The sequence below is a fragment of the Drosophila rhopaloa genome, unplaced genomic scaffold, assembly GCF_018152115.1.
Source record: "Drosophila rhopaloa isolate 14029-0021.01 unplaced genomic scaffold, ASM1815211v1 contig_115, whole genome shotgun sequence".
Lineage (NCBI taxonomy): Eukaryota > Metazoa > Arthropoda > Insecta > Diptera > Drosophilidae > Drosophila > Drosophila rhopaloa.
Genome location: NW_025334990.1, coordinates 7,342,068 through 7,365,099, shown reverse-complemented (window position 1 = coordinate 7,365,099; position 23,032 = coordinate 7,342,068). Strand labels below are relative to the sequence as shown.

The 23,032-nt window shown below is 40.1% G+C and overlaps 3 protein-coding genes across 5 annotated transcripts; 2 read left to right on the top strand and 1 right to left on the bottom strand.

Moving 5' to 3' along the window:
* Positions 1-15: 15 nt before the first annotated feature.
* On the bottom strand, positions 16-20,698 carry LOC108051815 (synaptic vesicular amine transporter). 3 transcript variants are annotated; one of them, XM_044456466.1, is made up of 9 exons: positions 20,408-20,695; positions 19,100-19,295; positions 15,208-15,694; positions 5,120-5,290; positions 4,916-5,054; positions 2,188-2,246; positions 1,535-2,130; positions 1,042-1,359; positions 16-633 (listed from the first exon to the last, which is right to left on the bottom strand). In XM_044456466.1, the coding sequence occupies exons 3-9, from the start codon at positions 15,671-15,673 to the stop codon at positions 562-564; spliced, it is 1,821 nt and encodes a 606-aa protein (XP_044312401.1). In that variant the 5' UTR covers positions 15,674-15,694; positions 19,100-19,295; positions 20,408-20,695; the 3' UTR covers positions 16-561. The 3 variants fall into 3 exon arrangements, with proteins under 3 accessions (XP_044312401.1, XP_044312399.1, XP_044312400.1); XM_044456464.1 differs by lacking the exon at positions 16-633 and having other exon boundaries at positions 732-1,359; positions 20,408-20,698; XM_044456465.1 differs by lacking the exons at positions 16-633; positions 19,100-19,295; positions 20,408-20,695 and adding an exon at positions 16,890-17,255 and having other exon boundaries at positions 732-1,359.
* Positions 7,266-9,282, top strand: LOC108051813. Its single transcript, XM_044456467.1, has 2 exons — positions 7,266-7,556; positions 8,224-9,282. The coding sequence occupies exons 1-2, from the start codon at positions 7,411-7,413 to the stop codon at positions 9,203-9,205; spliced, it is 1,128 nt and encodes a 375-aa protein (XP_044312402.1). The 5' UTR covers positions 7,266-7,410; the 3' UTR covers positions 9,206-9,282.
* LOC108051833 lies at positions 12,280-13,501 on the top strand. The gene is made up of 2 exons (XM_017134088.1): positions 12,280-12,311; positions 12,373-13,501. Exon 2 carries the CDS (start codon positions 12,380-12,382, stop codon positions 12,800-12,802), a length of 423 nt encoding a protein of 140 aa, XP_016989577.1. The 5' UTR covers positions 12,280-12,311; positions 12,373-12,379; the 3' UTR covers positions 12,803-13,501.
* Positions 20,699-23,032: the final 2,334 nt, after the last annotated feature.

Here is a 23,032-nt window from a genome sequence, read left to right as displayed (position 1 = left end):
CTGGGAGTAGAGTCTTCCGGAGAAGTACTCTTACAAGCTTCATGAGCTCTTCGTACAGTTACATCTGGTGTTTTCCGATGCAACTATAGTTCTTCCAAAAAAAAAGCTAGTTTCCAAACCTTTGGCCACTGAATTGCCTCCAATATGTAGTAGGGTTCTTAGGATACCACTTTTCTCTTTTCTACCCATCATAATAATTTACCCGTCACATCGAACATCTAGCTCATAGTGGAGCCCTATTTTCACTCAACTTTCTATTTCTTCTATAGTACTTTCTTCAGATATTTCTGTGCTTGACTTTAACGTGTGCAAAATATTTGGGGGAGGTGACTTCTTGATATGATCAAAGGTATATATAAACACTATAGTGCAACATGTGCAAAACATTGAACAAGAATAACGATTTCTTTGGAATTTCATATGATATTATTGATATTGTTGGTTGTGGTTACGGTTACTTTCTGCCTCTTTGAACTTCTCTTTTTTTGTTGATTTTAATACCCTTTTTTTTGTTGGTTTTTGGCTGCACTTTTGGCAACATTGCGTTGGAGTTAAGTTTGCTTATTCGTCTTCATCGTAGTTTTGATAGGTGACATAACGTACCTGAGCCCGATCGCGTCCATAGATCAAAGACTGGAAACAGAAGGAAATTGTGGAAAAATATGGGTTAGTCTACTGTTTTTCTTTAAACAGTTATATGAGACATGCACAATGAAACTCAGGCAGCAATCTAAATAAAAACTAAACATTTTATTACAAGCGAATTAAGAAGAACTTAAGAGTTAAAACAATGAAAATGACTAATAATACGAAAGATTAACAACTAAATGCCAACTAAAAAGCTAAGAAATTCAAGGAGACTCAAAGCCTCTCGCTCTCGTAGGCCTCATTCGTCCTGCCCGCCTCGGGATCCGTACTGGGGATGGATGTGCCATGCATGATGGCCGGGCAGGATGCGGTCAGCTGGGGAATTCCGGGGGATTCCCCTGCAGCGGCAGCAGCGGCTGCGGCAGCTTCAGCCGCCTCCCTGGCCATACGTACCTTCTTCTCGTCGCTCGTCGGCGGATTCTTGAGCAGCGTCAGCAGCGGGGCGTACATGAAGCAGAGGATGGCGATCCCGAAGAGCATCCACTCGAACCCGATGCTCTTCACCAGCGATCCGGACAGCGCCGGTCCCACGGCGAAGCCCACGCAGAAGGCCACATCACCCAGGGCATACACACTACCGTACACCGCCGAGTGCCGGATGTCCACCAGGTAGCCCAGCTCCGGCATCATCGAGGAGTCCACCATGCCGATCGCAAAGCCCAGGCCGGCATTAGGAATAATCAGGTGGGTAATCGAGGTGGCCATGGGTATCTACAAAAATATAAAAATATAAGATCTTAAAATTCGAATATGGTGTTTGATTAAATTAAAAAAAAATTCATTGCTAATACTAACCATAAAAAATTAGTAAATGGATCTAATGAATATGTTATATTGGTTTTTTTTAATTAAATAAAAGTGTAGGTAGGTAGATATCTCCACTTACAAAGATCAAGCATCCTCCGATGATAATCAAGCCCAAGCAGGCGGCGAACCAACGTCCAATTTTGTGTCCCAGCGGTCCGAAGAGATTGGTGCCAATCAGGTAGCTAATGGAGGCGGGCAGGAAGGCCACGCCCTGTTCCCAGCGAGTGGCGCCCATGTTGTCCACCATCCACAAAGGAAGTGAGGGCTCCAGCATGGCGATGCCCATATTGGCGAAGGTGATGGCACCGGCAGCGATCAGGATGTAGGGATCGCTGATCAGGCTCTTCAGCGAAGGTGGCTCCGTTTCGGCCTTCTGGATCGACGGCTGCAGCATGAACAACTGGAGCAGCCCATCGCCCAAAGCCAGAGCAGCTAGGATCAGGAAGGGAGCCGACTTGCCCACGAACTCGTACATCACCCCGCCAAACGGAGGACCTATGAGCACGCCCAGGGCCAGACCACCGAGCGCTATACCCATGGCATTTCCACGCTCCTTGTCATCCGTGAACCGATCCGCCAGCATGCCCATTCCGGAAACCGAGGAGCAGGAGGATCCGATGCCCTGTAGAGCCCTCGCCACAAACAGAACCAGGTAAGAGCGGCCAAAAGCGAAAACTGGGCAAGATGGAGGGGTTCAATTTAATGTTCTATGTTGATTAAAGTAAAACTTACTTATCGTTGAGAGAAACATTATCACAAAGCCGGCAAACATGGGGATGCTATAGCCAATGCTGTACAGAGAGAAATATCATTAAAGACTTTCACATTTTTGGTTTTTAAGCTTATTTAGGGAATAATTCTTGCAACATAAAATCTTGTATCCCAACATTTTCAGAAAATTTGTATATATTTTAGATAGAAAACTGTTTTATAAGAAATTGTATTTATATACATATGTGTTTATATATATATTTTAAAGCATTTAATAAAAAAATTATTATTCAAAGATAGAAAAGTATTTTTTTTCTTGTAAAATAAACCACTTAAAACGAAACAAGAAAGGAAAGCTAACTTCGGGCGGAGCCGAAGTTGGTATACCCTTGCAGAATATTCCATAAATTATATTCTCCAAAATTATTCATATGATGCATTCTTAATACTCATAAAAAGTCCCAACTTCCTAACTTTAACAAGAGAGAACGCTATAGTCGGGTGCCCCGACTATCAGATACCCGTTACTCAGGTAAAGGGAGTGCGAGGGAGATGGAGATAGAAACTTTGATCACGCATAACATTTTAACGAATGGTCCGATTTGAAAAATTTCTTCTACATTTCGATAGGTATTGATAAACACAATAAAACTGCATTTTTACTTTTCCGAAATATTTAAATTTTTAAAATCGTATATAAGCGATTGTGGGCGTTAAAAGGGGCGTGGCACCATTTTGAAACAAACTTGCGCTGCGTAGGAACTCCTAGAATCTGCATGCAAAATGCCAATCTTCTAGCTTTTATAGTTTCCGAGATCTCAGCGTTCATACGGACAGACAGACAGACGGACAGACAGACGGACAGACGGACAGACGGACAGACGGACAGACGGACATGGCTATATCGACTCGGCTAGTGACCCTGATCAAGAATATATATACTTTATAGGGTCGGAAACGCTTCCTTCTACCTGTTACATACTTTTGCACGAATACAATATACCCTTTTACTCTACGAGTAACGGGTATAAAAACACCAAAGTTATGACATTTCCAATCGTTCAGTTATATGGCAGCTATAAGATATAGTCGGCCGATCCTTATGAAATTTGGTGGGTCGGATTGATTGGCCAAAAATAAAACCCATAGAAAATCCCAACTTCCTAACTTTACAAACACCAAAGTTATGGCATTTCCGATCAATCAGTTATATGGCGGCTATAGGATATAGTCGTCCGATCCTTATGAAATTCGGTAGGTCAGAATGATTAGCCAAAAATAAAACCCATAGAAAATCTCAACTTCCTAACTTTAAAAACACCAAAGTTATGGCTTTTCCGATCGTTCAGTTATATGGCAGCTATATGATATAGTCGCCCGATCCGGCTCGTTCCGACTTATATACTACCTGCAATAGAAAGACAACTTTTGGGAAAGTTTCAAGCAGATAGCTTTAAAACTGAGGGACTAGTTTGCGTAGAAACGGACGGACGGACGGACGGACGGACAGACGGACAGACGGACGGACAGACGGACAGACGGACAGACGGACATGGCTAGATCGACTCTCCTGGTGATGCTGATCAAGAATATATATACTTTATAGGGTCGGAAATGTCTCCTTCACTGCGTTGCAAACTTTTGACTGAAATTATAATACCCTCTGCAAGGGTATAAAAACGATTATCAGATGTTTCAATTCGTTTGAAGAGCTATTGTAGTCAGATAAGAATGTAAACTTTTCAAGGATCATTATACCCTTGCAGAGGGTATTATAATTTCAGTCAAAAGTTTGCAACGCAGTGAAGGAGACATATCCGACCCTATAAAGTATATATATTCTTGATCAGCATCACCAGGAGAGTCGATCTAGCCATGTCCGTCTGTCCGTCTGTCCGTCCGTCTGTCCGTCTGTCCGTCCGTTTCTACGCAAACTAGTCCCTCAGTTTTAAAGCTATCTGCTTGAAACTTTCTCAAAAGTTGTCTTTCTATTGCAGGTAGTATATAAGTCGGAACGAGCCGGATCGGGCCACTATATCATATAGCTGCCATATAACTGAACGATCGGAAATGCCATAACTTTGGTGTTTGTAAAGTTGTAAAGTTTTGGCTAATCAATCCGACCTACCAAATTTCATAAGGATCGGACGACTATATCCTATAGCCGCCATATAACTGATTGATCGGAAATGCCATAGCTTTGGTGTTTGTAAAGTTAGGAAGTTGGGATTTTCTATGGGTTTTATTTTTGGCCAATCAATCCGACCTACCAAATTTCATAAGGATCGGCCGACTATATCTTATAGCTGCCATATAACTGAACGATTGGAAATGACATAACTTTGGTGTTTTTAAAGTTAGGAAGTTGTGACTTTTTATGAGTATTAAGAATGCATCATATGAATAATTTTGGAGAATATAATTTATAGAATATTCTGCAAGGGTATATCAACTTCGGCTCCGCCCGAAGTTAGCTTTCCTTTCTTGTTTTTAAAAAAAGATAGTTTAATACTTTTCGCTTAACATATGTGGTTCTTCTCAAGGTCGTATTCCTTTAATTGGATTTTATAAATACCTACTCTGACCAAATCACACCAAAAAGAGGTTTCTAAGAAAATCAATCGAGTTTAAGGAAAACTTCAATTAGTGTACTTTTTAAAGGTCGCTAAAAATCCAATCTTTGAAAGATTTAATTATTTTCTTCTGATAGTATTTATATATACCAAGTAATGCCCCAAATTCGACTTACCGGTGCGTGAGGGGTCCTACAATTGGGTTAACCAGCAGCTGGACAAACGCCTTGGAGGCGAACAGCAGTCCCACCTCGACGGTCTCGCCCACCAGCTCGTTGTGTCGCTCCTCCAGCTCCCGGTAATAGGTTTCGTTTTCTGTGGATTTTCAAGGACTTGGGCTGCAGACTGTGGTGGCCAATTAGCGGGCGGGACACACTTACCCTCCGGACTTATCGTCGAGATCTCGAGCGGGGCCGCCTCGCTGCCATCCTTGTTGCAAGGACACGGCGTTGGGGGCGGCGGCACGTTGGAGGTGAGCGGGGTGCGTGGAAAGCTGTCGAGCGGCGCATCCGGATGTCGTATGTCGTACAGGAACTCAGGTATGATGGGCACTAAATGGCGGGTTGGGGGGGAAAACAGAAATGGAGGGCCTTATAATTTGATTGCAACAAAAAGAATTTGCTCACAATTAACCTAAACGCTCTTGTGCCTTGGGGCAATTTTCGCAGAGGCCGCCGGTTGGTAATTGCGTTCTCCGGGCACCAGAAAGTTTTGTAATTGCCTTGCCGCTGGCAGAGATTGCCCCCCCCTTCCCCTTGTTCTAATTGAGTTGCAACCAAAAAGTGGAGGAGGAAGGGCTCAAATTGCGCATACGCCTCGTTCACAACGATGCGTTTAATGGACCCACCGCTGTCTAGCATAAAGCCACATGCAACTTGGCCTCCTCTGCCGGCAAATTCAATTTGTTTATTGCATGCTTCGACTCTGTTTATATTTATTATCAACACCCGGAGAACTCGAGACTTCGGGCCACTGTAATTGCATTTCCTGCCAAAGTGCGAGGCCGAGGTCAGAGGTTGGGCTACCCAACAATGGGGGAGGGGGGGTGTATGGTCTTTCAATTGAGTGAGTGCTGAGCGGAGTTTGAAGTATTGTTGGGGTAATTTGTTTGCTTGTGAGCCCAGTTATTCGTGGTTATCGTAGTGACAGGCCGTAACCATATATGTTTGGGCTGCAGTTGAGGAGGGGCTCTTTAATGAGGGCCATTCATGCTCGATGGGCTTAGGGCTAGATAGTCTAACTTGAAGTTCTCGTATTGGGCCGTGCCGCCTCGTGCCAAAGTTCAGCGAAAGTGGAAGTATCACCTGACCCGGAATTCCATTCAACTGCTGTCACATATGTCGGCCATGTGGCCGAGAGTGAACATGCCATTTGGCGACCCGTCCCCGCTCCCAAATGACATGCAAGCGGAAATGTATGCAAATTTGGCAACATCTACTTAATTGGGGTTAACCACTTAGCGATTAAGTAGCAAATTTAATGCCACAAGACAAATGTTGCCTAGTAATTCCCAGCCCGACAGCCCCAACAACTTATTAAACTGTCTCCCGAGGTTTTGACATAAAAATGATAATTCCGGAAAAGCACGTGCAGTCGGGGTCAGGAGGTGGGCGTCGGATGTTACGGGTCAGGAGGTGGGTGTATTTGGATTGGGATTGGGATGGCGGAGCAGCGGAAGTCACTCAGTCGCCTCGGTTGCATTTCGCGTGTCGAAGACACTTAAACCGCAATGCCAAAAGGAAGCCGACTCGGGGCGCTATACAAACAAACAGGCACTATCGCTGATTCAGGGCTGCGGAAATAGTGATTGAGTGATAGGATATCAGTGATTTGGTTGGCTGAGAGCGCCTTTCGGCATTGATTTTCTAAATTTTGTATTAAAATTCGATAATTTTTAAAATATATTAAAGACAAAAATAAGTTTGTTATAGTTCACTAATTTTTTTAATCGTCATCCTTGTTGTAGAAACTTGTAGATTTGAGTTAAATGCCTCGCTTTAGGAAACCAAGAAGGGATTTTGAAAGAGAAGATTGTTTACTTCCCAACTAATCTTTTTTTTTCACCAATTGAAACTGGTATTTTAAGTGGTATTCCTTTGTAAACTTAATGCTAAAGTCTCTTATAAGATTATAAAAAATATAATTAGGTTTTTTAATTTTTTAAAAGGAAAGGAGGGTATTAAGCTACAGTGGTAAATATCAGCAACAGTAGTCAGCTATATCCTTTGATATACTTTATGTTTTTCCGTAGCTTAATCTCGATCCAAATCTTCTATTTGGAAACTGCCAGTTTAAAACGCAGCAGAGCAGTCTAGGGGAACAGACCAGAAAAAGGATATCTCTTTTTCCTTTAATAAAAAAACCTTAAATGTATTATTTCGAGCGCCAACTTTAGTGACATTCTGTTTTCCGCAGCCCTGAGGCGTCCGCAGGTCACCCAGATACATCGATTCGACATGCCGGGCGACAGTGGCGGCGACGGCGTCGTCGTCAAGCCAAACAGAAGCGGCAGTGAGGCGGCAACTGGCAAAGCCACCAGTCATCCGCCGGCGACGAGGAAGAGGACAGCTCAGCACCCGAGCTAGAGTCGTTGGAATACGTCCTTGTTTATCCCATTAATATGCACAGGATTTAATTAGCCATAGAATCCGGACGAGGAGCAGGGGGCAGAATGAGACCCATTTGGGAGTCGGCCAGCAGGCCGCTGTTTGTGCGCTCCGTGTGGCAGGAGGCGATCGGGAGGCGCCACTTCATCCTCGACTACGAGCCGCGACAGAGGCAGCGCTGGAAGCGCCAGAAGACGAGGCTGAGAGGTGAGTATACTCTCCTTTAGTTGGCATCTTCAAGGGCTTTGGTTATTTGTAAAGGTATCCCAATAATTGACTATTGATTTTCAATTAGGTTTTTTTAATATAAAAACCAAGATCATACTGAAAAGACTTTCCAAGGAGAATTGAACTTATTCATTTTGCTTCTATTTTTAATGCCCCCGTAAGGTAAAAATTCATACAAATCGTTAAATTAAAAAATTCTGAGGCCAAAAAACAAATGTAAATAACCTTTTGAATTACAAGACAGAAATCTAAATTCTTATACAATTTGGTGCCTGCCAAATACAAATTGAAGTTCACTGTCTTTATCTTAGATCTTCTAAAAATCCAAATGCTTGATTATTTTTTGTAATCCCTAATATAATTAATATATAGAAATATATATACAATTTTGAGCAATCTTCGTACTCTTCTCAAGTCAATAAAATTTATTAAAATCATGGGTTTGTAATTAAAGAAATCAAACGCTTCAAAAATAAATTGTTTAAGAATCCTAATATGATAATTGATAATGAGAATTATTTCAGTAGATCACTGTTTAAGGAATTGTATGGACTCGATTTAAAATCAAACTGAAAATAGGATAGATGAAAGAGCACATAAACAATAATTTTCGAAGTAATTTTAACTATTTCTTTTCATATAGGCAACAGCAACTACCAGCAGACGCAATCTTGCGAGATCTACGAGCAGTCACCGGAGGAAAGCGTGGAGTACCTGGACGAGGACCTGCTTCTGGACGCCACCAAGCTGACGCTGCAGCAGCAACAGTCGCTTCCCGCCTTGGGTGGGCGGCCGGGCCCCGCCCCCTCGACGGGTGGAGGTCAACGCGACCAGCGGCACAACAGCCGCCAATCGAAGCGACGAGCCTGGCTGCTGAGCCGCGGGCGCACCTATCACCTGGACCATCTCATGGAGCATCAGTCGCGGAGAAGCTCCTTGCAAGATGCAGCCAGCAACCTGACCACGACGGCCAACAATCCGGAGGAGCGTCTGGCGGAGAGGGTGCTCCACTGGCTGGATTTGGCTGGACGCACGGATATAGTGAAGGCGGCGGTGGTGCCCAGTCCACCGGCCACCAGTAGTGCCCAGTTGGCCAGATCCGCCCAGCGGATGCAGCGCAGCCAGCATCGCAGCATGAGTCTAAAGCGAGTGGCGGCGGCGGCAGCGAATCACCAGCGATCGGTGGCCAGGAAGCCCAGTGCCAAGCCGCCGCCACCCTCCGCCCCGCAGGTCACCACCTCCTCCCCGTCCGCCTCCAATGCCAAGCCCATAACCATAATATTCAACAAGGAGGGTGTGCCGGTGCGCCTCAATAGACCCGCTCGGAACATCGATCTCTGCACCCTGAGCAGCAGTGCCAGCACCACGCGAAGATTGGCGGGTCAGCTGGCCTCGGCCCGCCTGTACAGTGGAGCCAGTGCATCCCCTCTGACGGAGGACAGCCGCACACCGCCTCTAAGTAGTCGGGGAATGGCATCGGCTGCCTCGGATAGCCGGAAACAGCTGCACATCTTCATGCCCAGTCTGCCCAAGAAGGGTTTGCTGGCCGCGGGATCGGCGGCTGGCAGTGGGATTGGGGGTTCTGGCGAGGATGCCCTGAGCACCAGCTTCAGTGAGCTGTGCCAGCTGTAGTACGTCTCTGTCTAGTCAGTAAAATCTGATTAAAATGGGCCTTACAAAATGAAGAAACACTACACAGTTCTGAATAAATGTTATGAAAATATATTGATTTGACATTTCGTTTTAAAACCCTTCTCATTTACAAAAAAAATATAATTTTAAAAAGGAATTTTTAACCTTTCCATTCATGAAAAAAATAAAAACAATTTCTGAAATTTACAATATATTTGATCTTTGAAAATAATAATATAAAAAAATTAATTATTAATTATTATTTAACTGGGTTACGTGGAATTGAGGAGGTTGTTTCAGTGAATGTGGACTTCCCTTCTTCTTTAGACCTTAGGTTCACTGACATTTACATGGTTAATGCGGTTAATTTGGGAATCTATCCGATACTATCACTCTGCCCCTTTCCAATTACAAAGCTTAGCAAACAGTTTCTATTTATAGGGTCGCAAGGAAAGGGAAAATTAGTTAAGACTAACTTTTCTTATTAATATGCTAAAAAAGACCACTCCAGAACACAAAAATAAAAGTGATTTAGGGAATCTCCGAAGGTTAAATACCCTTAAAAATCTTATCTATATTATAGAAAATAATAATACTGCCAGATTTATATTAACTTTTTTTCTGAAGGTAAAATTATTAGAATATTTATTTTAAATATTTTCTTTTTGAAAAATGCACCTGTCAGAAATCTCCGTGCCTTAATTTGAATAGCGTACTTATTGTGCCCCGGAGAACTACTTATTAATATCGTACAATCTTTTCTTGGTTTTATTGATTTTCGTTTTTGTTCCGTTGCCATTGAAAGTTTCTTTTGTTTATTTCTTTTTATCGAATTTGGTAAGTTTATTTTGGGATTACCCCGAAAAGTCGGCGGCATGTGCCACGCCCATTTTCCTTTGTTTTGATTTTGGTTCTGACTTTATTGTTGATTCTTGCGTTTTTTTTATGACGATGAGGGTGGTGGCTTTGGGGTGGTTCCCAAGTGAAAGGAGCGTAATCAATGTAATTGTGGAAATATTGCATGTTTAACAATGGAATAAAGTTAAAGTTAAAGTTTTGCCCTAATGAATGTGGCCATTTTGCGCAGAATGGATTCCAAGTTAAGGAAGGGAAACTGGATTTTTTTACTTGGTAAATCTGAGTAAATAAACAAGAAAGGAAAGCTAACTTCGGGCAGAGCCGAAGTTGATATACCCTTGCGGAATATTCCATAAATTATATTCTCCAAAATTATTCATATGATGCATTCTTAATACTCATAAAAAGTTCCAACTTCCTAACTTTAAAAACACCAAAGTTATGACATTTCCAATCGTTCAGTTATATGGCAGCTATAAGATATAGTCGGCCGATCCTTATGAAATTTGGTAGGTCGGATTGATTGGCCAAAAATAAAACCCTTAGAAAATCCCAACTTCCTAACTTTACAAACACCAAAGTTATGGCATTTCCGATCAATCAGTTATATGGCGGCTATAGGATATAGTCGTCCTAACCTTATGAAATTCGGTAGGTCGGATTGATTAGCCAAAAATAAAACCCATAGAAAATCTCAACTTCCTAACTTTAAAAACACCAAAGTTATGGCTTTTCCGATCGTTCAGTTATATGGCAGCTATATGATATAGTCGCCCGATCCGGCTCGTTCCGACTTATATACTACCTGCAATAGAAAGACAACTTTTGGGAAAGTTTCAAGCAGATAGCTTTAAAACTGAGGGACTAGTTTGCGTAGAAACGGACGGACAGACGGACAGACGGACGGACAGACGGACAGACGGACATGGCTAGATCGACTCTCCTGGTGATGCTGATCAAGAATATATATACTTTATAGGGTCGGAAATGTCTCCTTCACTGCGTTGCAAACTTTTGACTGAAATTATAATACCCTCTGCAAGGGTATAATAAAAGTTTTAAAAGAAATATTAGTAAACTGGAAATAAGATTTAAGAATTCTACACTCTTGAAAAAAGAGGAATAGGAAATTATACAAAATTAATTTGAAAAGTGGAAGATCGTTTAATAAACAAATTTTATGAACTATTTAAATAGATTATTCTCTAGAATTTTCTATGTTTCCTCAGACCTATTTCTTGTAAACTATTTTGATGGGGTTTACGACAGACAAAACGTAAACAGTCGTAAACTAATTATGGCCATTACATATCCATCAGTGTAATGGGGCAACAACTGTCAACCGTTGCGAAGGAGATTCCATGGATATCCATCAAGCGTCATGCAAGCAACACCATAAGCTAAACCATCCGCCTGCCACACGTGGCAAGTTGTCGTTGTCGTCGTCATCGTTTTATTTTATGACTGACGCGTCGGTATTTAGATTCGATTTCAATATCGCCACCGATACACAGGTACAAATACAGGTACAAATTCAGGTGCAGATGAAGGGGGAAAACATAAAATCCAAGTCATATGTTTTAAGTAAAAACGCGAGTTCTTGAGCTTCACGTTATGAAATTTTTGACATATCGTTTTTTAGATTTAATTTCTATATCGCCACCGATGCACAGGTTTAAATATGGGTTGATGTAAAATATAAAATCCAATAAGTACGAAGTTAAAAATCGAATTTTTGAACTTCACACTATGGAATATTTAATTAATGAAATAGCTAAAGGTTCATATAATTTGTTTCCCGTGCATTTTGAAGATACGCTGCAATAGATGGTGGGGGATAAGCGCAAGGCTCAATGAGTCATTGCGTCTGCCATGACAGCAAAACGACACCGAAAAAGCCGCACGATTGTGACCTTTGTCTAAATGGGTCTGGTTGGGTGGTTCCACCAAGTCCACAAGTCCACAGCCAACGGAAAGCGGGGGAAAACTTTCTGACTTCAAGGCAAGCCAAAAGACAAAAGGGGGAGCAATTACTTTTGGAGGCAAAAACTTTGAGCCGCCTGACGTTTGACTTTTCCCCATTTCGCCCAGCAAAAGAAAATGCGCAACAATACTTTGAGTATTTCGAATGCATACATAACAGGCCTAAACGGACTCCAAGACGAATCGTTCCAAGTTGCCGTGACTTATTCGCGTTTCTGCAGCGGACGCGGCAGGTTCTCCCGGCGATTGGCGTTCTTCTTTTCTGGTTTGTTAGCCACCTAACGAGCAAAGTTTTCCACGGCGCACTTTAATTTTCCGGCCATTAGTAGTGGCATGTCCACCGACGAGGACTCCCTGGGCAGTCCCCTCAAGCCGGCCACGCCCACGCCGGCGGAGCGGGAGCGGGAACGTCCCAGAGGCGGACGATCCGGAGCGCCGGATCTGCTGCGGCATCAGCAAAGTTTCGAGGCACGCTACAGCAGCATCATCCAGAAGCAAATCTGGGAGACGAGCATCAACAAGGATGTGCTGGAGCGGCAGCTAAACGCCTATTTCCCCTTCTCGCGCAGTGCCTCGCTGTCCAAAGATGGATCTGGTGGATTTGATCAGCTCCTGCCGCCGGCAACGGGCGGAGGTAATCTGAAGACCCGCTCCCTGGCCACCACACCCACATCCACAAGGAGGCCAGGAGTCTGCCTGGAGAAGCTGGAGACCGTGGATGTGGCCTCCCTCGAATCGCACACCCAGGGAAAGTAGCGAAGAAATCCAGAGGATTAAGCTTACTCATTCATTGTGATGTCCGTAAGGTTGAAAGGCAATTTTTAACATTTTTAGACTAAGATAGGATAGGTCAGATACATATACAGACCCCGGATTCGAAAACACAATCAGAATTTATCATAAACTCAGAATACGATGAAAACATTAACAATAATTTGGTAAATCAGCATATTTTAATTTAAATGTATGTTTTTAATGCTGTCAGTTTAAGCAGTGTGATATTTCTGAATGATATTTCTTAATGTTAATTTCAAAATGAACATACATCTTTTGATTTCAAAATACCAAACCCAATCCTCTTAAAACAATGGTTTATTTAACTTTAATATCATCTTAATTGTCCAATTCATTTGTTTCATTTTATTTAAACAAAAGACACTATCAATCAATGAAGAAAACAAAGACCAAATCCGGGGTCTAATAAAAAACGATTTTTAATATAGCTTTAATAAGTATTACTAACATGTAAGTCCAGCTATTTCCATAAAATCTACTATTTATTTAGCACCCCAAAGATTTGTCTACAGCACCAAGAAACAATCTATTTGCATAGTTCAACCAATGTCAATGTAAAATACTCGTTTTATTGGCTAAGGATATGACCGTATCCCCGGATCAAAGTGAACCCTATTTAAGCTACTATTATTCAATCTTCCTCAATAAAACAAAAGCTTATTGCATATTCAATTTGGCATCGAGTCAAACGGATAAGGTCATGACCCATATAAATCTCCACAGGCTCCCGGTTAAATCTAATTTATGGGGATATTATGCGAGGTGTGATAAAATGGGGGGTGCGAGGCCAGAGATCAAATGTAATAATCAAATGTATTTGCAGCAATTTTCGCTTCAGCACCTTGAGCGCGAATCGAGAAAGCACTTAAGTGGAAATGCCGCCAGTCAAACGCTAAAAGCCCAGCCCCTTCCTTTATCCTGTCAGCAGAAGGGAAACTTCTTCCATGGAGCTAATAGTTTTTCCACTTTTCCTTTGACTTTCACTTCCGTGCTCTTTCTCTCTCAACAAGTTGCTCGAGTGGTTCGGCTATTTCCTTTGGTTTTTTGCCCAACTTGTTGATTTAAATTCATGAACGTTTAGCACAAAGAAAAATCTCGTTCCTCTTTTTTTCGGCTTTTTTCCTTCGCCCTGCTGTATTTGTCAGGCTGAAGGATCCGAGGATTCCCACTCAATGTCCATGTGTTTGGCCAGACACTTGACATAAGCACTTGGCCTGAACACTGGCCACTGGACACTGGACACATCCACCCCCAGAGAGTTTTCGTTTTCCCTGGTGGGGTTTTAGTGTCAACTGCAGGAGGGTCTTCCAGTGCGTGTCTATTTAATTGACTGTCGACGGAACAGCACTTGGAGCTGCCCAACTCAGTCTGGCCCACTGGCCATCGATGCTTGTTAATGACTAAGCAGGGGCACTTCAGCTTTGATTAGTTGTTGGCTGGTATTTGATTTAATTGCATGGCCTTCAACACAAATTAAGGGTGCACTAAGTTCTTATCGAACGATCAGACTACTCCAGTTGATTCTGTTACAAAATCACTGACTGACTGGCTTTATGTTAGCTGGTACCTTGTTGAAGGGGTCATATCTTAAATTAAACACTAAGGAAAATAACTAAAACAAACCTAAAAAATAAATGCTTATGAAAATGGTTTGTCAAAGCATATTTAATTTACAAAAGTCATTTTTAAATGAGCAAGTCATTTTCAAACAATAAAATGTAACCACATCTAAAATATGAATACATTTTTTGAGTAGTTTTTCAGGTGGCGAAAATATAAAATAATTCAGAGAGATAACTAGTAAATTTACTAAAAACTTTTTTTTTAATTTTCCTCCATTTCTATATTTTATTACTTTTCTATTTGAAGAATTTGTTTAGCTGTGTTAACTGCAAAAGGTTATAAGGGAAAACTACAAATATTTAATTTTACATTAAGACATAGTGTTCAAAAAATGTACTTCTCTTTCTGTATTTGCAAATAGTATTATTCAGTTTAAATAATATTATTCATCAAAATCTACCCTTATATTTATGGTGCTTCTATCCTAAACGGTTAACTTTTGTATGAGTAATGAGATCTCAGGAAAAATAACCCCTGTTTATCCCAAAAAAACCTCAGTTCCTTACGAATTGATGAACTGACAAAGACCATTCGCATTGACAGGAAAGCGTTCATTAGCTAAAGTGCCGCTCTGTGGTAATTTTATGGCACCACTTTCCCCATCCTCTAAGGAAATGGACAATTTCCAGGCGATTGGCTGGCAAGGATAACCAGCCCCGGGAGATAAATGCTCATGAAATGCTAATGGCCACCGGGGAATAAGATTTATGGGAGGCAATAAGGTATCCCAGGTGAACACTCACCCACTGTGGTCAGCAGCATGTTGTCGAGGAGCAGGGCTATGGCCACGATGACGAGCACCAGGCGATTGGAGCCCCGCCAGCTGACCATCCAGGACTTGGCGGCGGACCAGGACCCGGCAGCGCGTGGATCCTCCTCGCGGTACTGATCCGCTGGCGGCGGAGCCGGTCGTCCTCCATGGGTCTGGGATTGATAGGTGGGCGGAGGCGGTGCAGGCGGCTCCTTGCCGACGCCCAGTATACCGCAATCCTGGTCCATGTTGCCATTCTGCTGATTGCCGTCCAACTGCTGCTTGAAGGGATTTTTGCTGGGCGTTTTGCTGGCGGGTCCTCCGGGAGTTGGCTGCTGGTTGGTGCTGGCGTTTATGGTGAAGGAGGTGGTCTCGCTAATCTCCGACTGCTTCTGGGGTGCTGTGCTCTGCGTGTTTTTTCTAGGTCCACCATTTCCCGCATCGGTCGATGATTGCATTGCGTCGCTAGCCGCTGGTTGCTACGGAAAACAGTAATCCGATTGTCTTTTAAAATGTAATCAAATCAGGAGTAAGCAGCTTTCCCATCATCCCCGTTCCCATTCCCATACCCAATACAAATCCCACGCTCGCTTAATGCCTCAATGATTTTCGCTAATTAAAAGTAAATTACAAGTCTTGGGGTTGGAATTAAAAAGTATCTTTCACACGGCCACACGGCTCTAATTGAATCATACGCAATTTAAATATTTATTTAATTGCCTGCCACCCCACACTAACACCAAATACACGGGGCGTATGCGCAACATTTGTCATTGGAACATTTGCTGTTGCCTAACGTCAGGCGCAAATTGAATTTGCCTGCATAATTCGCTTTGAGAGACTCACAAAAGGGAACCAAAACGCAGACTTCTTTAAGTTTTCGGTTGCAAAATTGAATTAGCCCACTGCTATTAGCAAAAAGGTCTCATAATTGAAGGCAAAGATGAATCAAGTCTTCCGCCAACAGTCTTTGCATAATGTTTTCAATTTATTCTGCAATTGAGACAACAATTGATGCCTGTCCCAGCGGACAATTGATTGTTTATGACGTCTCCGCAGGGACAAAGTGTTGTCATTGAATGACAAATGGGAAGTATCTGATAAATAGACGAGAAAACTGCTGAAAATTCATACGACTGTAACACGTTTGGGGGCGTGACAAACAGCAGTAAATTTTGTAGTTTTAGTTGATTAAATCAACTAGAATTAACTGCTGAAATACAAAGCTGTTGCATTAGTTATAGTACTAAAAAAATGGCATCATTAAATTTGCCTCTTCACTTGGTTAGCCCTTTGATACTAAATAGTACTATTAATGTTAATGGGAACTTTAATTAGCTCTGTCTTAGAACAAGTTTAATAAAAACTAATAATTGTATTTAAAAATTATGTTTTGCGCTATTTTTATTAAGGCATGTTTTAACTCAGTAAACTTACTTAAGTGGTTAATTAAACTTTTAAAAGTTGCACGAGTTTAAGGTAACATAAATAAAGAAGATAAATAAAAGTTAAGTCGATAAAAAATGTTTTGTCTTTACAAAATTTCTTAAAAGTTAGTTAGAAATTAGTCACATTTATCTCATTAGTAAGATTAGGAGATTCTTAATAAGAACTTTCCTAACCACTTTCCAAAATGCCTACGATTAGATCCGTTGTCAAGTATAATATTATTACCTGGCAGTGTTTCCCTTATTGAAATAGATCTAAAGATTGTATGCTCCACAAATTGCACAATACTCTTGCCACTGGAACATCACTTGCACTAATGAACCTGAATTGCCACCAGGCCTTGAGTATTTATAGAACTCTGAAGTAACGACCGATATTTATGTGGCTTACGATCGCTTATAGCTATAGCCGCCAGATACGCGCACAGAAATCCCAATTAGTCGCGGATTTTGTTCCAGTGAATCAAAAGTCAAGGCTGTATGATTTGCATTCAGGAAGTACTGATGCTATCATCTAGATTGCACTTTCTTTTTCGCAATGAGTTCACTATTTTTTCGGGGGGATCGTTCATTCCGCGGATTCTACCGACAAGTCGGCGCTCTGAACTCGAACTAAAAACTTTAGCGTGCCGCCAGAGGCTTATTAAACGAATTTATTTTTGCACAAGCAAAAAAGATTTGCTTAGTAAGTATACGAAGTGTTTGCCATGGAGAGAATTCAGACATCTTTGCATTTCAAATGAATGCACAATGAAAAGTGTGTAAAATACATTTTAATAAATATTAATTATCAATTGGCATGCAATTTCGGATTATGAGCGTGGGAATACCGATTCGAACAATAGCTTGAAGTTACTTATTTGAAATTATGCTAATGCATTGAGTTTTCAAGTTTAACTATCCAGAGCCTGAAAGTGGCTTCTTTCCATCTGGAATTGATTAGAACTGCATTCAATTAAATTGCATTTCAAACACAATTCTTAGATAAATAAATTAATAAAATGCATTAGTGTCGCGTGTGTTCTATATATATACTTTATTTTTTTATTTATATGGGAATAATGAATTTAATCAAGAGGGAAAAACGTAACAATTTTACTAAGCCGATGTTTGAATACCGTATCGCGAAAGCATTTTAAATTAAAGGTATTTAATATGTTGTTAGAATAAATAAGATATAAGATATAACCTTTTTCTATGTACAAATTTATAAATGCTGTAAAGACTAATATTTTATTGTCATGATTAAATTATAAATTTTAATCTGAAACTATAGAGCATTTAGAATGCCTTGATAAAATTAAACTAAGCTGCATGTGCGATGCGACGAATGCGATTGTTTAATTCATTATTTATGTTCCCTCAGATATTTATTTTGATTGCTGTTTGTCGTTGCTTTTATTTTAATTATTGTTGTTGCTGTTGGTTGTGTTAATTGCACAAGATTTTTCAACTGCCGACGGTCGAAAATTTAGCGGCTTGTTGCTTTTTCCAGCCACTTCTAAGCATCGACACGCAACTTTATTTAAATTGTGCTCATTTTTCAGATTTTTATTAATTAAAACAAAGCTTTTGACTGAGCTTGGGCACTGGACTTGAGCTTGACATTGAGGCCAACGGCTCACGCAGATTGAAGAGACCTCAGTTTGTACAAGGCCATAAACTGGTTTTCCTATATAATCAACCAGGAATTGAAAGCCCTTCAAGTCTGCTTTTTTATTTTCCATTTAATTGTTGTACAAATTTGCACAGACGCCCGAAGCTGCTTTGTTTTTAGCACTGATAATTGCAATTTTAATTGCAAAACGGTAGCGCAGCCGTTCCATCTAGATATATAGCTGGGGCGTGTAAATGAGGCCCCCCTTTAAGCTAATTAGCTTAAATCGATGCCAACAAGCAATCATCTATACAGTAGACTTTGAACACTTAAATTATGCGGCTACAAAGTGGAGAACTTGAACGTGCCTAACTGGAGAATATATGGTACACATATCCTTACGATCGTCTAAATCTGAGAGAACAGGTGAAATTCTCTTAATGCAGTTAAAAATAGTGTTCCTAGCAATTAACATTATTACGTTAAGGTTTTAAAATTAAATAAATATTTTTTTGTAGGCTCGTAATCTTTTAAAAACTTGCAAAAGGGCACAAAGTACGAAAATCCATACGAAATGCAATTGAATATTGTTAAAGGATTTATTTTTGGTAAGAGGCAGGGAGTTTCTTATTAAAGGATATTCCAAAAATATTGTAGATAATTTGTTATACTTTATCAATTTAGAACAAATTTATATATTTAAAAAATCTTAAAGCCCTCAATTGAATGCATTCTGATTAAAAACTAAGGAACATGAACCAAAATAGCCTTCTAGTGACCCATTTGTTAAAAGATTTATTTCATTTATTAGTATTATATTTATTACCTAATATACCCACCTGAGTTATTTATTATATACGACTTCCTTAGCTTTCTTCGGGAGTTCTTTTTGCGGAGTTATAGTTTTGGTGACGGATGGGGTTGATTTTCTGTCTGGTGAGTACAAAAATTCTATTGCAATTTTACAGTTGATGTTGTCAGGTGGTTGTTGTGGCCGGATTTTGGCGGGTGAGGTTGTGCGTTGTTGGAGAATTCCTGTGGGAGAATTAAAAAAAAAGATGTCATTTAAATAAAGATGCTTGAGGCGGATTTGCAATGTCTCCGGTGGCCCAGCGATTTCTGCTGGCAGTGGCCACTTGTGGATTTTGTGTTTTGCGATGGCACTCAAGTGGTTTTTCCTTTGAGGGGAGTGTTTGCTCTTCAGTGGGCTTGCGGCAAGGTCGTTGGCCAAGAAAAGCCAAGGAAAAGTGGGAATTATAAGAGTTCTTGGCATACTAAATAAATATTTTCAGCCCTTTTGTTTGATATTAGGAAATCTTTAAAATTTTATAAATAAAACCATACATTTCTGGATTACCAATAGTAAATATCTACACAAATATGTGCGGATTTATTATTCATTACCCAAATATGCCACACTCAATAAGATTGCGGCTATTTGTCCAGGGTAAATAAAGAAAAGTAAATGGTATTTAAATCAATATTTGTTAATACTTTTATTGACTTTGGTTTTTTTTCAGCAAGCTGGTGGCTGCGAAGCCGAGCAAAAAAATTGTTTGCCTGCCAGGCCCGATTCAAATCGATTAATAAATAAATACTTGTATGTCTACATAAATAAACAGGCAGTTGTTGCCGCTTTAAAATGCAAATTTCGATTGAATTTTGATTGATTTACCTCATTCGGCAACGAGGGGAGATAACTGGATTTCGGATTAAAGAACTCAGGAAATACTTACTTGATAAAAATTATACGAACTAGGGATCTGTTTATCTAATCTGGTTAAATAAAATGTGCTTGTTGAACAGACCTATCTTTGTGTACCACGGTAAGACTCAATTTTGTTATTTGTTTTCAGAACAGGAAAAACTTAACACATTTAAATTTAGGCGATAGAAAGTGACACATGTAAGTAAGACTCGGTTAAATTGCTATTTATAGAAGTGGCACTTGACATCGTTTTAATTTGTATGATAAAAAAATACTAATAAATTAAAAAGTAAAATTTAAAATTTAACATAATCGTCATTATCTGTAAATTTAGCAAGTTTTATTTAAACAAAAATAATTTTAACCTAAAATTTAAATAGCAAAGCTAAAATTTCAACACTTCCCTTAAAATCTCATATATGTAGATTTTTGAACTTACACCCTTGTATCTTTGGAATTTTCACATATTTTTGGATGATGTTGCCCGTTGCTTGGTGCTTGAACGTTTAGCGATTTAAACACGGTTTTAAACGCACATTGATTGGAATTTGCAAGTGTGATTTTGTTGCTTAAGCCAAACTAAACTACTGCTAAAACGGTAACTGATTGTGAGTGAGTGCCACAAGTGTTTTTTCTGGTGCTGAGGCTGCACTGCGAGCGTGGGAAACGGGCACGTCCATCAGCCACGAGATCTCATCTCGCACTGAACGGAGATGCGCTGGCCAACGACGCACGAGGCGCCGGCGACGTCGACGGCGGACGACTGCGCCCAGGATGTGGATGTTCCTGTGGAAAGTGCCAAAGGAGCGGGAGAAAGTCGGCAGGAGGATGGGTGGCAGCGGCGCTGGCAGCGCTGCCACTTGTTGTCTACTGCCTGTTGCAGCACATTCCCGTTATCCGTTCCGGCCCACTCTCCCACATAAATTTCTCCTCCTGCCTCCTGCATATTGATGAAAACTGCCAACGGCAATGATTCTGCTCAATTGCCTTCATTGTGTTGGGTCTCCATATACATTTATGTATGTGTATGTGCGTTGGGGTTCTCTTCTATTTGATTTTATTTTCGCTACGCCTGTAAGTATGCAACGCGTTTTGGGGTTGCCTGCCACATAGAAGGCACACGCATATTATGCCTAATTGATTTTCGCCTTCTAAGTGGCAACTCAATTTTTGGTGACAAGAAAAAGCATGTTCAATGGTTTTCGCGTTTAGCGAAAGTCAAATTTTAAAAGACTTAAAGGCAAGCCAAATGGGGAGTATATTTCATTCTGGGAAATTTACACAAAACTAAACACGTGAACAAAATAGTTGGTTTTAAAAACCTTACAATTTAAAGAATATTTAAAGTCATAGCAATTTATATCGGTATTATTTTATTTAAATAATATTGAAACAATTATACACAAACATTAATAAATTGCATTTGTATTATGTTTTCATGTATATTTATTTTAACATTAAAAATTTTTTAAGTAAATACTTCTCATTAAATACAAGTAACTTTAACAAATTTAAAAATATATTTTAAAAACTTCCTATTCCCAAGTTTTAAGGTTGTATAATATCCATAGAACGCGCTGTTTTGATTACCATCTTTAAGACATGTGACTTTTATTTTCAATATGTTACTCATTCGTTCTTAAGCATAACGAGGTCACAATTTAGCGTTTTCTTGTTAAACCAAGGTGTAACAGGTGTGTTGAATATCCTCCAGGACATTGGCCTTAGGGTAAATGTGAAGCTAAACGTGTTTATGCACTAATTTAACCAATTTCCTGTGAACATTTTTTTTTTGCCGGCAGGCAGGTTGTGAACACTGAAACCACCTGATGGATTTTCGAGGTGAACCTGAACGATTCCACTTACTCATAGGTCTTTTCAATTAATCCATTTAAGCTGTTGTAATTTTATGCAGCTAGCCGGATAAGACACGCGACAAAAACAAAATTCAGATAAAGATGCGGATGCGGAGATACAAAGACCGCAGCGATTGGAAAACGACACGCGACTGAATCGAAGATTGCGAAAGAGGCAGAAACCGAAGTCAGAGGACGGGCCCAGAAATATTTATAGGCATTGAAGATGATGGTGTAGACTTGCGATCACGTTTACGGTCTCGAATTTGCATATAGAAGTCGAGATATTAAACCTGGTATCCAAAGCAAAACGAAAAACAATGTGAGGAGTGGATGGCAATTTAAAAACATAAAGAGATTGACCGGCTGAAGCGGTCAGAAATGAGGAGAGGGATGTCTTTGGTTTAGGTTTATCAAGAAACCAAACTTTAAGAGGCTTTACCATCTGGAAACCAATTGGCGGTTTTAAATTGGAAATAATATGGTAATTTATGTAGACCAATGTGTTATGGATATAAAAATAGTCTTCGATGCGATGCGAAGTTAAGCAACTATTTAAGACAAGTTTCTTGGATAATTTTTTAGTTTATATGGTAGAAATATAAAGATAATTGGCTGCATAGAAAACTTCGCAGGCTTTAATTATATTGTGGTAATTAGTGCCTTCAAATATAGTATAAAAAAAATCTTAAATTGTTAAATTTTTTGGAATGAAATTTATGTGTTTCATAGAATAATAACACAAATAATTATTTTTTTTAAAAACTATATGTTTCTGAAAATAGTTGTATTATTTTCAACAAACATATTTACTCAAATAATTCATATTTTAATGGAAATCCGTAAACGAAGACACTAAGACATTTTAGACTTAAATAAAACTAAAACCAAATAGAAACCAACCACTCACAAATCGATTTCAAACACATGCTTTGTGTAAAACTCTTCAATCGGGAAAATCGGGGGAAAATAGCATCGGCGGTCAAACAACAATGGAGCCATAAAAAAAGGTGGTGAATTTCATTGAAGTGTTAAAGTGGCGACGTCAAAATAACTTCAAAGTTAATGGACTAGAAATCGACCAGGACTGATGGCATTAAATAATACAATAAATGCAGAAATGCTTTTGCCAGAGGATTAAAAGGGGCTAAAAAGGCCCATTTCGGTTTTCGAGCCTGACAAATTGAATTTGCCACATATAACAGCTT

Coding starts and splice junctions, on each gene's coding strand:
- LOC108051815 (XM_044456464.1), bottom strand. CDS start 15,673: ATGCAATCATCGACCGATGCGGGAAATGGTGGACCTAGAAAAAACACG. Junction 5,291..15,207: donor CATGCTGCTGACCACAGTGG/GTGAGTGTTCAC, acceptor CCCGCCATTTAG/TGCCCATCATACCTGAGTTC. Junction 2,247..4,915: donor GTAGGACCCCTCACGCACCG/GTAAGTCGAATT, acceptor CTCTCTGTACAG/CATTGGCTATAGCATCCCCA.
- LOC108051833 (XM_017134088.1), top strand. CDS start 12,380: ATGTCCACCGACGAGGACTCCCTGGGCAGTCCCCTCAAGCCGGCCACG.
- LOC108051813 (XM_044456467.1), top strand. CDS start 7,411: ATGAGACCCATTTGGGAGTCGGCCAGCAGGCCGCTGTTTGTGCGCTCC. Junction 7,557..8,223: donor AAGACGAGGCTGAGAGGTGA/GTATACTCTCCT, acceptor TATAGGCAACAG/CAACTACCAGCAGACGCAAT.